The sequence below is a fragment of the Notamacropus eugenii genome, chromosome 1 (genome assembly GCF_028372415.1).
Source record: "Notamacropus eugenii isolate mMacEug1 chromosome 1, mMacEug1.pri_v2, whole genome shotgun sequence".
Taxonomy (NCBI): domain Eukaryota; kingdom Metazoa; phylum Chordata; class Mammalia; order Diprotodontia; family Macropodidae; genus Notamacropus; species Notamacropus eugenii.
Genome location: NC_092872.1, coordinates 106,024,334 through 106,037,389, shown reverse-complemented (window position 1 = coordinate 106,037,389; position 13,056 = coordinate 106,024,334). Strand labels below are relative to the sequence as shown.

Sequence of the window (13,056 nt, the reverse complement as noted above, 5' to 3'; positions counted from 1 at the left end):
TAAGATTTCTATTTCCCTGCTCCCCATTTAGAAAAATCAATTTTGCATTTTTAAAATGTGCAATTGTTTATAGTGTTTGTGTGGTCTGTGATTTGAATGGCTGTCAAACAAGAACCCCCAAAATCTTAGTTATAAAAGAAAAAAAACAGAGAGGGGTAGTCCAAAAGGCACTATGGGATTAGATGACAAGAGGGTGTTATGGGACAGAAGAGAGTACAGACTGGAGAGAGCAAGGGTTAAGATGTAAAAGGTAAGTACAGGGTAGGGGAAGTAGTGGTAGAGGGAAATTTTTTTTTAGTCAGCTGCTGTAGACTCTGAACCACCCAGGCAGAGGGGCAGGACTAGGGAGTTGCCTACTACATACATCGAGAGAGAGGAATTTGTTCATCAGTGCCTCCACCCTCAAGTATCTTATGATGACTAAGAATAGTAAAAGGATGGGTCTCAGTTTCAGAATTTCCAAACACCAGAGAGCAAGCATTTAAAGCCACAGGGTAGTTGTGTCCAGGCAACTGGGTGGGTAAATAAGTGGTGCTCCAATCCTGGGGTCAACCCCACAGTCTCCTCTCCAGAGCTGGGGGAATCAAGGCCATAAAAGAAATGCTTGCTCTGGAGCATGAACTCAACAGCCACTCTCTGAGATCCTGGAAGCCTGGGCCCTCTAATACTTTCAGCACCATCAAGTTCAACATATCTGGAACTCAAGCATCATCCCCTACAGCAATATCTTTTTTGTATTATACTTACCTGAGTACATATTATAGTCCCCCCCCACTCCTAGCTAGCTCCTTGAGGCAAGATCCTTGAGGTCAGGAGTGGCATGACTTTTCATTTTTGTATACTCAGGCCCTAGCACAAAGCCTTGTATAGAGTAAGTGTTTAATAACTGTTTGCTGAATTTTTGTCTTCTTGCAAGTCATTGATAAAAATACTGAAGAGTAAGAAAATGACAGACCTTTGGTGTTCTACTAGTGTTCTGGCTAGGCTTACAAAAAGCCACTAATGACTCTCCATTCTATCCCCTTGCAGCCATCATCTAGAGAAGCAATCCTTGAGGAGATGGGACCTGGCAACTACTTCTGCAGGTGCTACAGGTCGTGCGTTCTTCAGAAGTTACAGCTCTTGAAGATTTGTCAGTCAATAAACACTTAATAAGTGCCTACTCTATGTCAGATACAGTGCCAAGCACTAGAGACACAAAGAAAGACAAAAAAATCTCTGACCTCAAGAAACTCACAATCTAAAGAAATAATTCATGGAAGTTAGATCTGGAAAAGAAAGGTCTCACCACCACAGACTTCAACACCATCAAATATTTCAACACCAGAAAGGGATATGATTTTACCAATGGAAATAACATTATAGATTTGTATTACCATCTGCTTTGCCACTGCCCCCTACAGACCAGGAGGCCTTTGCATAATGTTTACAGCTGAAACTTACTATATGTGTTTTCTCCTATTAGAATGTAAGCCCCTTAAGAGAAGGAACTGTCTTTTTTGTTGTTGTTTTTGGTAACCCCAGCACAGTACTTCAAACAAGGAAAGTAATTAATAAATACTTTTTCACTAATTTGTTCATCCATCCATTTATAAGATCCAGTCACTCAAAATTATAAATCCATAAATATAATACCGAGTTTACATCTTTTTGTTTTGCCCATAACATAATCTTGAGATACTGTTGTCCAGTACCTTATTGAAATCTAGAGGTATTGTCTTGGCATTCCCCTGATCTATCAGTCTAGGAACCCTACCAAATAAAAAAAATGCAATTATCCTGGCATGACTTTTTTTTTTTCAGCACTATCTGTTTTGGGGGAAAGGGGAAGGAAAGAAACAGAGAGGAAAGAGAAAGAAGAAAGAAAGATCGAAAGAAAGAAAAGGAGAAAATGGAAGGAAGAAGGGAGGGAAGGAAAGAAGGAAGGATCTTTGTCCTCAGAGAGTGTGACCTGGGGCAAATCCCTTCCCCGAGCCTCAGCTTCCTCTTCTGAAAAAAACAGAGGCATTTGATTAGGCATTTTAAGGTCCCTTGCAATTCTAATATATTATGATTCTAGGACTAAGTACTGAATTGATGGGCCCATCTCAAAGCTTCTGAGCCTTGAATTGCTTTGTGAAAACAAGGCCAATTCAGCAGAGATAGCCATGAATTCCCAGAAAAAATAAAAGTTATTGCACATAAGTGGCACCTAGCAAGCTTCCTCATCAGTCACTTATAAATCCTAATGGGTACAATATTTCAAAGAATTAATTGAGAAACTCTCTTCCATCTGAGAAGCTAAATGCCTTTTCATTCCATTTCTCTTATGAGCAATTATAAGTCTTTGGAAAAACCAATCTGAAAGACTAATCTGACCTAAGAAATAGACATTTCAGAAAACCCACTTACATGCTTAGATATGGCAGCAAGGACATCTTAGCCAGCTAATATTAGACTCAATTTCAGAGGCAGGAAAAGGTGACTCAACACAATCCTAACTCTTTAGGCTGAAGAGTTCATACATTGTCACTTTTTAAAATTAGAGCAGAGATGACTTCCAATATTCTATATTTCTCAGATGGGTTCTCTCCTCCCTCTCAAATATCCTTGGAGCTCTTTGGTCTCAGGACTCCTCACTCCAACTGCTACATTTGTTCCATCTTGTACCTGTCTGCTTCTAGGTGTTTAAGCTAAGGGTACAATTTTACATTTATCCCTATTTAAGTCGGTATTATAATTATCTGACTACTATATATGACTGCAAGTTATGTATGTGTGTGTATGAATACATATATGTACACACACGTATATAATAACTACCTGTCAGATATTATATGTAATATATGCATGTATGTGTATTTATATATGTACATCTATATCTATATAGATATAGATATACAGATATGAAATAACCCTGCCTGTTGTAAAGGCCTTGAGAGCAAAGACAATTAAGTATTTAGTCTTTGATATCCCCAGTTCCAGTGCCTTGCATACAGCAGGCATTTAAAAAATGTTTGTGGAAGTGCCCATCCAAGGCAGGACTATGAGCAAAAGGAGAGAATGGAAGAAAGGTAAACGATGGCAGTTAGGGACTCAGAGGAGAAGAAAGGACACATCACGGATAATCGTCCTCTTGCTATTGAGTTATAGGGAACATGGTGTGCACAAAATCATGCAAATTTAGAGTTTTGTTGCTTGTTGACTCTTCATGAACCCACGGACCATAGCACACCAGACTGGAATTTTTCTAGTCTAGTTCCTTGATACAGCAATGCCTTTTACAATATTTCTGAGAAGTGGACCTCTAACCTCTGCTGGAGCACTGACAGGGAACTCAATGTTATATAAAAAGCCCACTTCAGTTTTGAAAGGCAGGAGAGATAATGAAGGGTAGTGCTCAAAAAGTAAGAGAGGTAGTAGAGGGCCAGTCTCAAAGCCAGAAAGATCTGGGTTCAAGTTCTACCTCTTACACACACTATCTTTGGTTTTTATTGTTATTTTAATTTTTAAAAATATTTTAAGTTTTTTATTTTAATTTTATCTGTGTGATCACGGGCAATACCTCAGTGTTCTAGGCCAGGGTATGTGTAGCCTATAACATTCCCAATTATGACCTGAACTAGATTAAAATATAATTGGGAAATATTTGACAAAATAAAGAAAAATACAATAAAATATAGATGATCTTAATATGTGGTTTTATTATGACATAAGTCAATATGTGGCTCAGGGATCTTTATGTAAGATTCAATGACCCCCATTTCTATTTGAGTTCGACACCACTGCTTAAATTCTGCAAATTAGATAGATGTAGATGTAGATGTAGATGTAGATGTAGATGTAGATGTAGATGTAGATGTAGATGTAGATGTAGATGTAGATGTAGATGTAGATGTAGATAGTCTCTAAGGCTATGAATTACAGAGAAAGTGCTGACCTTGATAGAAGTTGTTTCCTCACCTGGGAGTTCCCTCTACCAATGAAATCACAAGTCTAGGTCCTGTTCTTATCCTATCTAAAAGCAAGAAAATTCTGACTTAAATTGAGTTGAAATCTAAATTCCACCACTGAGTCTCCTTAGAGAGCCCTTGAAATCCTTAAAAACCCCTTTCCCAGGAGAAGTCTCTGGGAAGATGGTAGAGGTCAGAAAACTTTCAGCTCTCCAAATTTCCTCCACAAAAAAAGACAGAACATCGCCTCAGAGTAGCAGAAATAAACAGGAGTAAAACAGTTGTCCTCCTAAGACAATGTGAGAAGAACCCAGGAAAGACTCAACCTCCAAGGGCAGAGGTTCAGCTGGAGTGAAGTGCAAACACCTCCAGGCCCACTCAGAGGCAGCCTCAGCCTTAGAAACTTTTGCAGACAGTGTGGAGGTGGTCTGATGGCTGAGAAGAGGACAGAAGGATGGCTAGGAGAAGGTGACATATTCTCTCTATTGCCACTCCCTAATGGTTTCCTAACACCACTTTCAGACCTCTGGTCTACCACCATCATTCATTTTATATATAAGGATAACTTTGGTCCAGGCCAGTTAGGTGACCTGCCCAATTTCACTTACGTGGTAATCAGCACTCAGGAATCATAATCATGATGACAGGTGATAAATTTTTTTAAAATTTTAGTTATTTTCATTTTCTCTTCCTCTTACTTTTCCCCCATGGGGGGGGAGGGGGGAAGGGAACAAAGGAAAACAAAACCCCTGATAAAAATATATATAGTCAAGAAAAACAAATTTCCATATTGTCCATGATCAGAAAACATGCCTCATTCTGTATCTTGAGTCTACCACCTTTGTCTGTCAGGAAGGAGGGTTCATCAAGTGCTCAGTCATGGCATGTAAATGGAGTTCTTAAGTCTTTTCAGAGTTGTCTGTCTTTATAAGGCTCCTGTTATATTAATTATATTATATGCATATTATATTATTATACTATATTTAATATTACTATATGGTTATATAATATTTAATAATGATATTATATGCATGTTCTATTACTATACTACATTTAATATTACTATCTAGTTATATAATATTTAATAATGATATCATATTGTTATATTATATGCATATTATAAATTCACCTTACCCAATTTCAGCTGGGCCCTTATGGTAACACGGAAATCCTTTTCTTATTACTTAATTCATTTCCTTCTCTCAACCCCACAGAAACCATTCCACATCTTTTCTTCCCTTCAAACACCATCCACACTTCCCCTTCCCCATCTCTCTCACAAAAGGATCTCTTTACAGAGAAAACGTTCCGCATGAAGTCTCTCTTCTTCTCAAAACTCTTTGACATCAAACCTAATTTCTCCTCCTATCTCTCAGTCTCTGAGGAGATGACCTTTCTCTACAGAGGCCTTTGATCTTATTCCACCCTCCTCCTCACCCCCAGCTTTCTCCAGCAGACTTCAACCCTGGTCATACCCTCTCTCTCTAACCTTCAATCTCTCCCTATCTACTGGTTTCTTTTATCTCTCTTGAAACATGTCAAAGTCTGGGTCTCCATTCTCATTAAATCTGCATTAAGTCTGATTATGGCCTCATACAATCTCTCCTCTTTATCAACCAAAGTCCTAGGAAAAATTGTCTACTTCTGTTGCCTTCACTCTTTGCATCTACAACATCTCTCTCCTTCAACCCCTTCTCTCTACTCACACTTCATCCCCTCTTACATGGATTACTGCAACAGTCTACTAATTGGTCTGAAGGTTTTAAGTCTCTCTCTACTCCGGGCCTTCCTCCATACTATTGCCAATATTGTTTTCTTTAAGTGCAAAACTGATTATCTTACCCCCTATTCAATAAATGCTATCCATTGCCTCTTGGATAAAAATAAACTCCTTTGATTAGCTTTTTCAAGACCTCTACAACCTGGCCTCAATTTATCTTTCCAATCTCATTGCACATTCCCACACTCCAGATCCAGCCAAACTGTCTTCCTTTTGTTCCTCATGCACAACACTCCATCCCTCATCTCTATGTTCAACACCTGGTATGAACTCTTGCCTCACAGCACCCCACTCTTCTATCAAGACTCAGTTCAAGCACCAGTTTCTACATGAAGCCTTTTCTGATCCCCCCAGATGCTTAATAAATACTTGTTGATTGACTAAGAATAAGATTAGAGCTCAGATGCTCTGAGTGAATTCAGTTACTTCAGTACTTCTAGGCCACTCTGAATCCTAAGTTAGTCTCCATCACAATCCTTGCTCCCTCTAAACACTCTGGCTTCCCAATTCTTCACTATTCTCGACAAGCTCAACTGCTATTATCTGTCTCCAGTCTACTTCAACCACAAGCAGCAGCCATCCAACTGAATTTGCTCCAACCAACCAATCACTAAGCATACATTGAAAGCACTGGATCTGGAGTCAAAGGGCCTTGGTTCCAATTCTAACTCTCATGCTCACTGCCTGTGTGACCTTGGACAAATCACTTGGCCTCCTTAGACCTTTATTTCTTCCTATGTAAAATGTAGGGACAGGACTAGGCCTCTGAGGTCCCTTTCAACTTTAAGTCTTTGAGTCTGTGATCTACTAGGCACTTTTGAATTGTTTAGTAGTTTTTTCAGTCCTGTCCAACTCTTTGTGACCCCTTTTGGGGTTTGCTTAGCAAAGATATTGGAATGGCTTGCCATTTCCTTCTCCAGCTCATTTTACAGATGAGAAAACCGAGGCAAATGAGATTAAGTGACTTGTCCAGGATCACACAGCTAGGAAGTATCCAAGGCTGCATTTGAACTCGGAAAGATGAACCTTCCTGACTCCAAGCCCGGTACTCAGATCCTCTTCACCATACAGCTGCCCTACTATTTAAGCACTTACTATGAGCAAGATACTATGTTCATGGCTCTGAGGTGCTATCTCGTATACATGTATATGATAGATATATATATCATACTCATGTGTCATATACATATATTACATATGCATGTGTGTATATACATACACACATATAATCTATATCTTAGTTCTAGAAAAACTTTCAGTAAACATACACACACACATACACACCAGGCAGTTACAAAATCTGTTTCTGGCTTAGTCAAATATATAGGATGCGAGTGCAAAATGTAAAATTTTTAAAATTAGCTTATACTGCTTCGATTTAGCTTTCTGAAGAATTCAGTGTGACTGACCTTTAATTACTATAGTGAGTCATTCTTTGGGCCTGAAAATCTCCATACATATAGATATATTCTTGCTTTGACTTTCTATGACTGGGATCGAAGGTAGGGTCATACTGCTCTTGCTTCGTACCCTAAAAGTAATGTAATACCCACTGTAAGATTGAAGAGAAGAGGGGAAAACCATGGGGGGGGGGGGGGGGGGGAGAGGAGCCTAGGATAGTTCTTTTGCTCCAGGTACCTATCACCCTCTTTGGCTTAAAGAGATTGTTGTTGTGTTTGTCCTTATTCTCTAAGAGGACTATGACATCAAGATGATGACATGACTTGTAGCTGACTTTGATTTGAGAGAGGGAGGGCTATGTAAGGTCATTAACCTCACTTTCTCCTCCTGAGCCATCTGGATCCAGTGGCCTGATATTCATCAGGATGATTGGAGATGGCCCAGGATGCAATTTGAGACCCTGGTCCTTTCAGGCTAAGGTGTTATCACATGCTCACTTTGAGTGAGATACACCCATTCAACGGCTTCTTTAAGTAGTTATTCAAGGCATGACCCCTTTAACAAAAAAAAAAAAAAATCAAACTGGGAGGGGAAGACCCTCCGGGTTCCTGGGTAAAAGAGAAACAATTACTATTTAGTAATTACATTCACTCTGTGCTACGTGGTGGGCACTTGTCCAGTCTAGGCGCTCCAGAATGAACTGGGTTTAAGGCTTGATCTTTGAGCAAAAAATGTAGCCAGTAAACTCAAAGGTAAAAAGGAGCTTAAAGAGAGCTCACAATCAACACACAAACCAAGAACCTGTTCAGTAATACTTACACACCCTCTAGGGGCTCATTAAAGGATAAGTAGATGATGTGATTCAGAGTATTCCTGTGTTCACATAGGAAGACATTTTCTAGCTCCCAGAGCTCCAAGCATTTAAAAAAAATTAATAAATAATTCAGCATAGCAATGCTATAAAAGCAAAGGTACTCAGAAACTTATAACCGAGGAAAAATACTAAAGATAGAGAATGCACCAAACACTGTACAAAAATTCCTGAGCAAGTCCTACAATTAGAGCTGTGCCTTTTACCTAATAGAAGCTCACTAAACATTTGATCGACTATTTTCATGTGCCAGTCAACCTGACCAACTCATCCTTATACTCATTTAATTCTTAATTAGTTTGATATAACATTGAAAGCTGTGAAACACTCTCTAAATATTGCTTTGAATTTTAACTGGTAATTACTTGCAGTTTTACTTAAGCCCTATCTTCAAATTCTTCTGTAGAACCAATTAAAAAAGTGACTAATTTCTGTAGATGATTAAGTCTCTCTTCTCTGTCGTCAGTCAACACTCATCATCACAATGAGTCTGCCCCGTATTTAACCAAATTCTGGAAAAAAGGAAAGAGGTAAACAGCTAGTAGTGATGGAATTAATACAGCTGGAAAAGACCTTCAGAGACAAACTAGTCCAACTCCTTGAGGTCCAAGGTAAGGTAGTTTTGGAATCAGCTCTTTTGGCTTCCAATCCAACACCATGCTGCTTCTGGCCCAGTAAATTAACAGTTTTCACAGTAACCTCTCCCATCTACCTTAAAGCCAGAGAGCATCCCCTGTGGGATAGGTAGAACAAGTGTAATTATCATTTTTATTTTACACATAAGGGAATTAATAGGCCCAAAGGTGTTAAGTGACTTGTTCAAGAATCGCACAAGCTACTAAATATCAAAGGAGGGATTTTAATCCAAATTTCACTCTTTCATTTTTCAGTGAAAATCTCAGCTACCTCTTTTGGCTTAGTGCCAAACCTTCCCTGAGAGCTTCAGTTGGAAATCCAGTGTAATTAACCATAGCACAGTTTCAGTGGTTAATTCAATTCAATCATTAATTCAAAAAACTCAGGGATACCCATGATATATAAGGCACTGTACCAGGGTACAAAAAAACTGCCTTTTTCTACACCAATCTGGATGAAGCTAGGGTCAAACACCATCGATCCATCAGTATCATAAATTTGTTACTTCCACCTTCCTAAAGCAATCAACCAGTCCAAGGAGAGTGCATTTTACCTTCAAGTTTCCGGAAGCTGTGTTCCATCACCTAGGTAACATAACAGCAGATCTAGAAATCCACAGCCAGGATGTTATATTTTTTTAAAATCACGTTTAAAACACCTCAAGGAATGGATATTTTGGCTAATCATTCAATTTCTGAGGCAAGATTCAAAATTGAAAATACCCTTGGTTAGCATTTTTAGATAGATACAGTTATTAGGTTTTACAAGCCATCAAGGTGTAGCTCTATTTTTGCTTGCAACACTACAGATCAGGGATGAGTTAGCGTAGTCTCGGATACATCCCTGTTCTCTATGGCAATAGGGAGTCTTCATCTGTAAACTTGGTGTGAGGCTATAATATATTTTGTATCCCATCCCACTTCTAGATTGCACTGTAAAGCATGGACTGGTTTTTTAACTTCAAAACATACATGGAAACATTTTGAGCCATAAAGTGGAGTACTGATGAAAACAGTTATTGTATGAAAGAATTTCCTGGAATCCTCCGCCCCCCACCTTTTTTTTTTAATATTGCAAGTTGTTTACAATTCGCAGGAAGTATGAGCTCACTTGCCTGCAGGCAGAGTTGGTAACCTTTACCGACCTCTCCTAATTCGGCCCAACACCCTCTCTGCCCCAGGTTTATACAATTCTGCTTAAGTAATAATTAGGTAGCAGGTTTTCTTTTTCAGCTCTCTCCACTGCTACCTGTCCTCCAGCTGGAAGAAAACGGAGCCTGGGAAAAGTGACAGGTCTGAAACCAAACTGGGAGGGAACCCGTTCTTCTAGAAACTAGCAAAACCCGGGGCTCAACCCGATGCCAGGGCAATCGCGGTGCCTTCCGGCCAGCTGTGGCCAAGAGGCAGGCTCGATCACGTTCAACCCCCGCGTTGCACTCAGTCCTTCCTTTCTGTGGCCACCGGAGTTCACTCTCCCAGGCCAGGAGCGAAGTCCCTAGCCTGGACACCCGCCCTCCTCCGCCCCTTTCCTGGGGATCTGCTTGTCCCGCGTCCCCTTCTCCCGGACACCCTGCCCACACGCTTACTTTGCCAGCTTCGCACACGCCAAGGATGTGGTCGTGCAGCACCTCCATGGGAGAGGTCCAGGTGGAATGGACGAAAGTCCCTTTGAAGATGTGCGCCAGGGGCGTCATGTGGGCAGCGCACATGCCAGGGGCGCCGAGGGGCCAGGAGGCAGAGAGAGCCGGGTGCAGGAGGGGGTCAGCGTGCGCGGACAGAGCGCGAGAGTGCTGGAACCGCAGGGAGAACGGGCGAAGGCGCGGACCGGGCAGACGCCGCAGAAGCCACACAGTGCCCAGAGTCTCGAGAATCTCCGGCCCCCGGAGGCCTCGCCCAGCAATCCTGGGTTCTAATAGGCCACAGGGGCTCTCCCCCCACCCCTCTTTTCCCTTTGGGGCGTGGCCAACGCTGTTGCAAAGTCCTTTTCTCCGCCCTTCTCTTGCCTGGGCGATTTAACCCTTTGGGCCCTCCCCCCCCCCCCAAAAAAGATCAGCTTAACTTTTGGAGTTCAGTTTGGAGGCAGAGGACTGTGAGTCTGTCTTAGGTTAAGGATGTGGGTGAATGAAAGGGGGGGAAGACGGCTTTCCTGCGTTGGGCTTTTGGGGTCTTTTACTTGCGAGCAAAACAAGCTTTTATGAGGCTTTCCTCCTGCTCCTCCCTTTTAATCAGATGAGAAAGACTGCGTGGATTTAGAGTTCAGCGTGTAGGATTTGACTTTAGCCATACTTCCTTCCTATGTACGCGCCCACAGGCAGCTGCCTGGATTCTTGCTAGTTCTAAATCTATGATCTGTAAAATCAGTTACTTCTAGGGACCCTTTCATCCCGATTCTGCGGCAGCGGTCCAGCCCCACAGATTCAGTAGTGAGCTCTCCTGTCCCTGAGACTTCCTAGAAGTCAGAGTTCTGAACTTTGGCCAAGAGTTGATGATGGCCTGGGGGCTCCGGGATTCAGTTTCACTTTCATTAAGCTTTGAGGGTTGTTTTCATGTTTCGTAAAACTTCTGGTCATAATCATCTTCTCCAGGGCCATAGTGGGTTTACCCAAGACATCAGAAAAAGCCCAAAGGATTTGTTTCCTTTGTCACTGGTCCAAAGCAAATGTCCAGTCCAGTCACTATCTGATATTTTTCTGGTGTTGCCAGGGCTTAAAAGTCAGTTGTGTTGAGGAGTAAAGGTCTTACTCCTCTCTTTCACAATTCACAACCCTTGGTTTCCATTCACTGTTTAAAAGAATAAGTTTCCTTGAAAAGACTTTAGAGTTTCAGATACTGTTCTAGGAAACTTTGACCAGAATATACCCCATACCTCTACTTGCCACCTTTGAGAGGAGGGCTAGGCCAGTGCCAGGATATCCTGGTGTGAGTCCATGTTTCAGTTCCTACTTTAAGGAACTGTATGTTCCTGTATGTATGAACTGTACATGTATGCACAGATATCCACTGCTTTGCTGTTTTTATGATTCAAACTCATGTGAAGGAGTTTCTTTTGATTCTTTATTTTCAGGAGCACAAAATGGAGAACTCAGAAACTAAACTGACCCTATGTGATGAACCAAAATCCTTAGACTTGGCATCTAACAAAGATTATTCTTTTTTTGCAAAGCCTCCTTAAAAGATGCACTTCCTGATTAAGTGTCCATACACTTTGATCTCTGTGCTAGATATGTGTCCTTAGGAGGAAGAGAGAGAGAGAAAGAGGGAGGAAGAAAGGAAAGAAGGAAGGAAGGAAGGAAGGAAGGAAGGAAGGAAGGAAGGAAGGAAGGAAGGAAGGAAGGAACGAAGGAACGAAGGAAGGAAGGAAGGAAGGAGAAATTTCTAGCAGCACTTTTTATAATAGCAAAGAACAGGAAAAAAAAGTAGATGCCCATTGACTGGAGACTGGCTAAACAGGTTGTAATACAGGAATATAATGGAGTATTGTGGAACTGCAAGAAACAATGACTATAAAAGCGTAGGAGGATACATATACCTCTCTCCTTTCTTTGCATGGCAAGAGACTGGGTGTGGAACACTGCTTATAGTGCCTGACTCGGTAGCTCTATTGGTTAGTTTTCTTAGGTTATTTTTTCCATCTCTTTCTTTTTTATCCTTGTTTTGAGGTATGGTTCTCTGAATGGGGATGGAGAGAGGGAAATACAGGAAATGACGATATATATATGTATAAATATATACACATGCACACACATATATATACACATATATAGATATAAACATCTCATTTCAAGAATAGGAAATATGCTAAAGCATATATGCTTATTTGCATATGTATGTATATGCGTACATTTATATATATATGTATGTACATATATATTCTTGAAAGTAGAGCTATTTTAAGAAAAAAAAGCAGATGAACCATGCTGAACTTATAACTAAGGGGACCACCTTTGCCCCATGGAAACTGAGAAATGTTACCATTCCCTAGGGCTAAGCTTTCAAGAATTTAGAACAGAAAGGGACCTTAGGGATCATCAATTGACTCACCGTATAGATGAGAAAACTGAGGCCCAGAAAGATAAGTCCCCCTCCTTGTCCCCCTCCTCACCTTTGCTCCTTCCTCCATTACCTATCCTCCCTCTTGCACTCAGCCAAAACCCTGAGGAGATCCTCCCAGCACATGCAGAGATCATAAAAGAAAGGTAGAAACTTGCTCTTTCTATCCATATGCTTCAGAATAGAAGATGACCTGCCTGTTCCCACAACATTTCTTGGTACCCTGAGGAAAATATGAAAAATAAAAACAGGCTCTTGGAGTGTGTGAGGGGAAGGTGGGGAGCTGCAGAATCTGTTCTTCATGGCCTTCCAGACTACAGGTCATTCTATTTGTGGACCTTGCCACATGCACATTTGCCTCTCAGAGGGCTTACCCCTAGGAAAGGA

The 13,056-nt window shown here is 41.0% G+C and overlaps 1 protein-coding gene across 1 annotated transcript in view; it reads right to left on the bottom strand.

The window, feature by feature from the left end:
* GDA (guanine deaminase) overlaps nucleotides 1-10,525 on the bottom strand; it is a 79,914-nt gene extending 69,389 nt beyond the window's left edge. Inside the window, exon 1 of the mRNA XM_072611569.1 lies at nucleotides 10,206-10,525. Coding sequence (XP_072467670.1) covers nucleotides 10,206-10,328 — 123 coding nt within the window. The 5' untranslated portion in view covers nucleotides 10,329-10,525. The remainder of the gene's footprint in view (nucleotides 1-10,205) is intronic.
* Nucleotides 10,526-13,056: the final 2,531 nt, after the last annotated feature.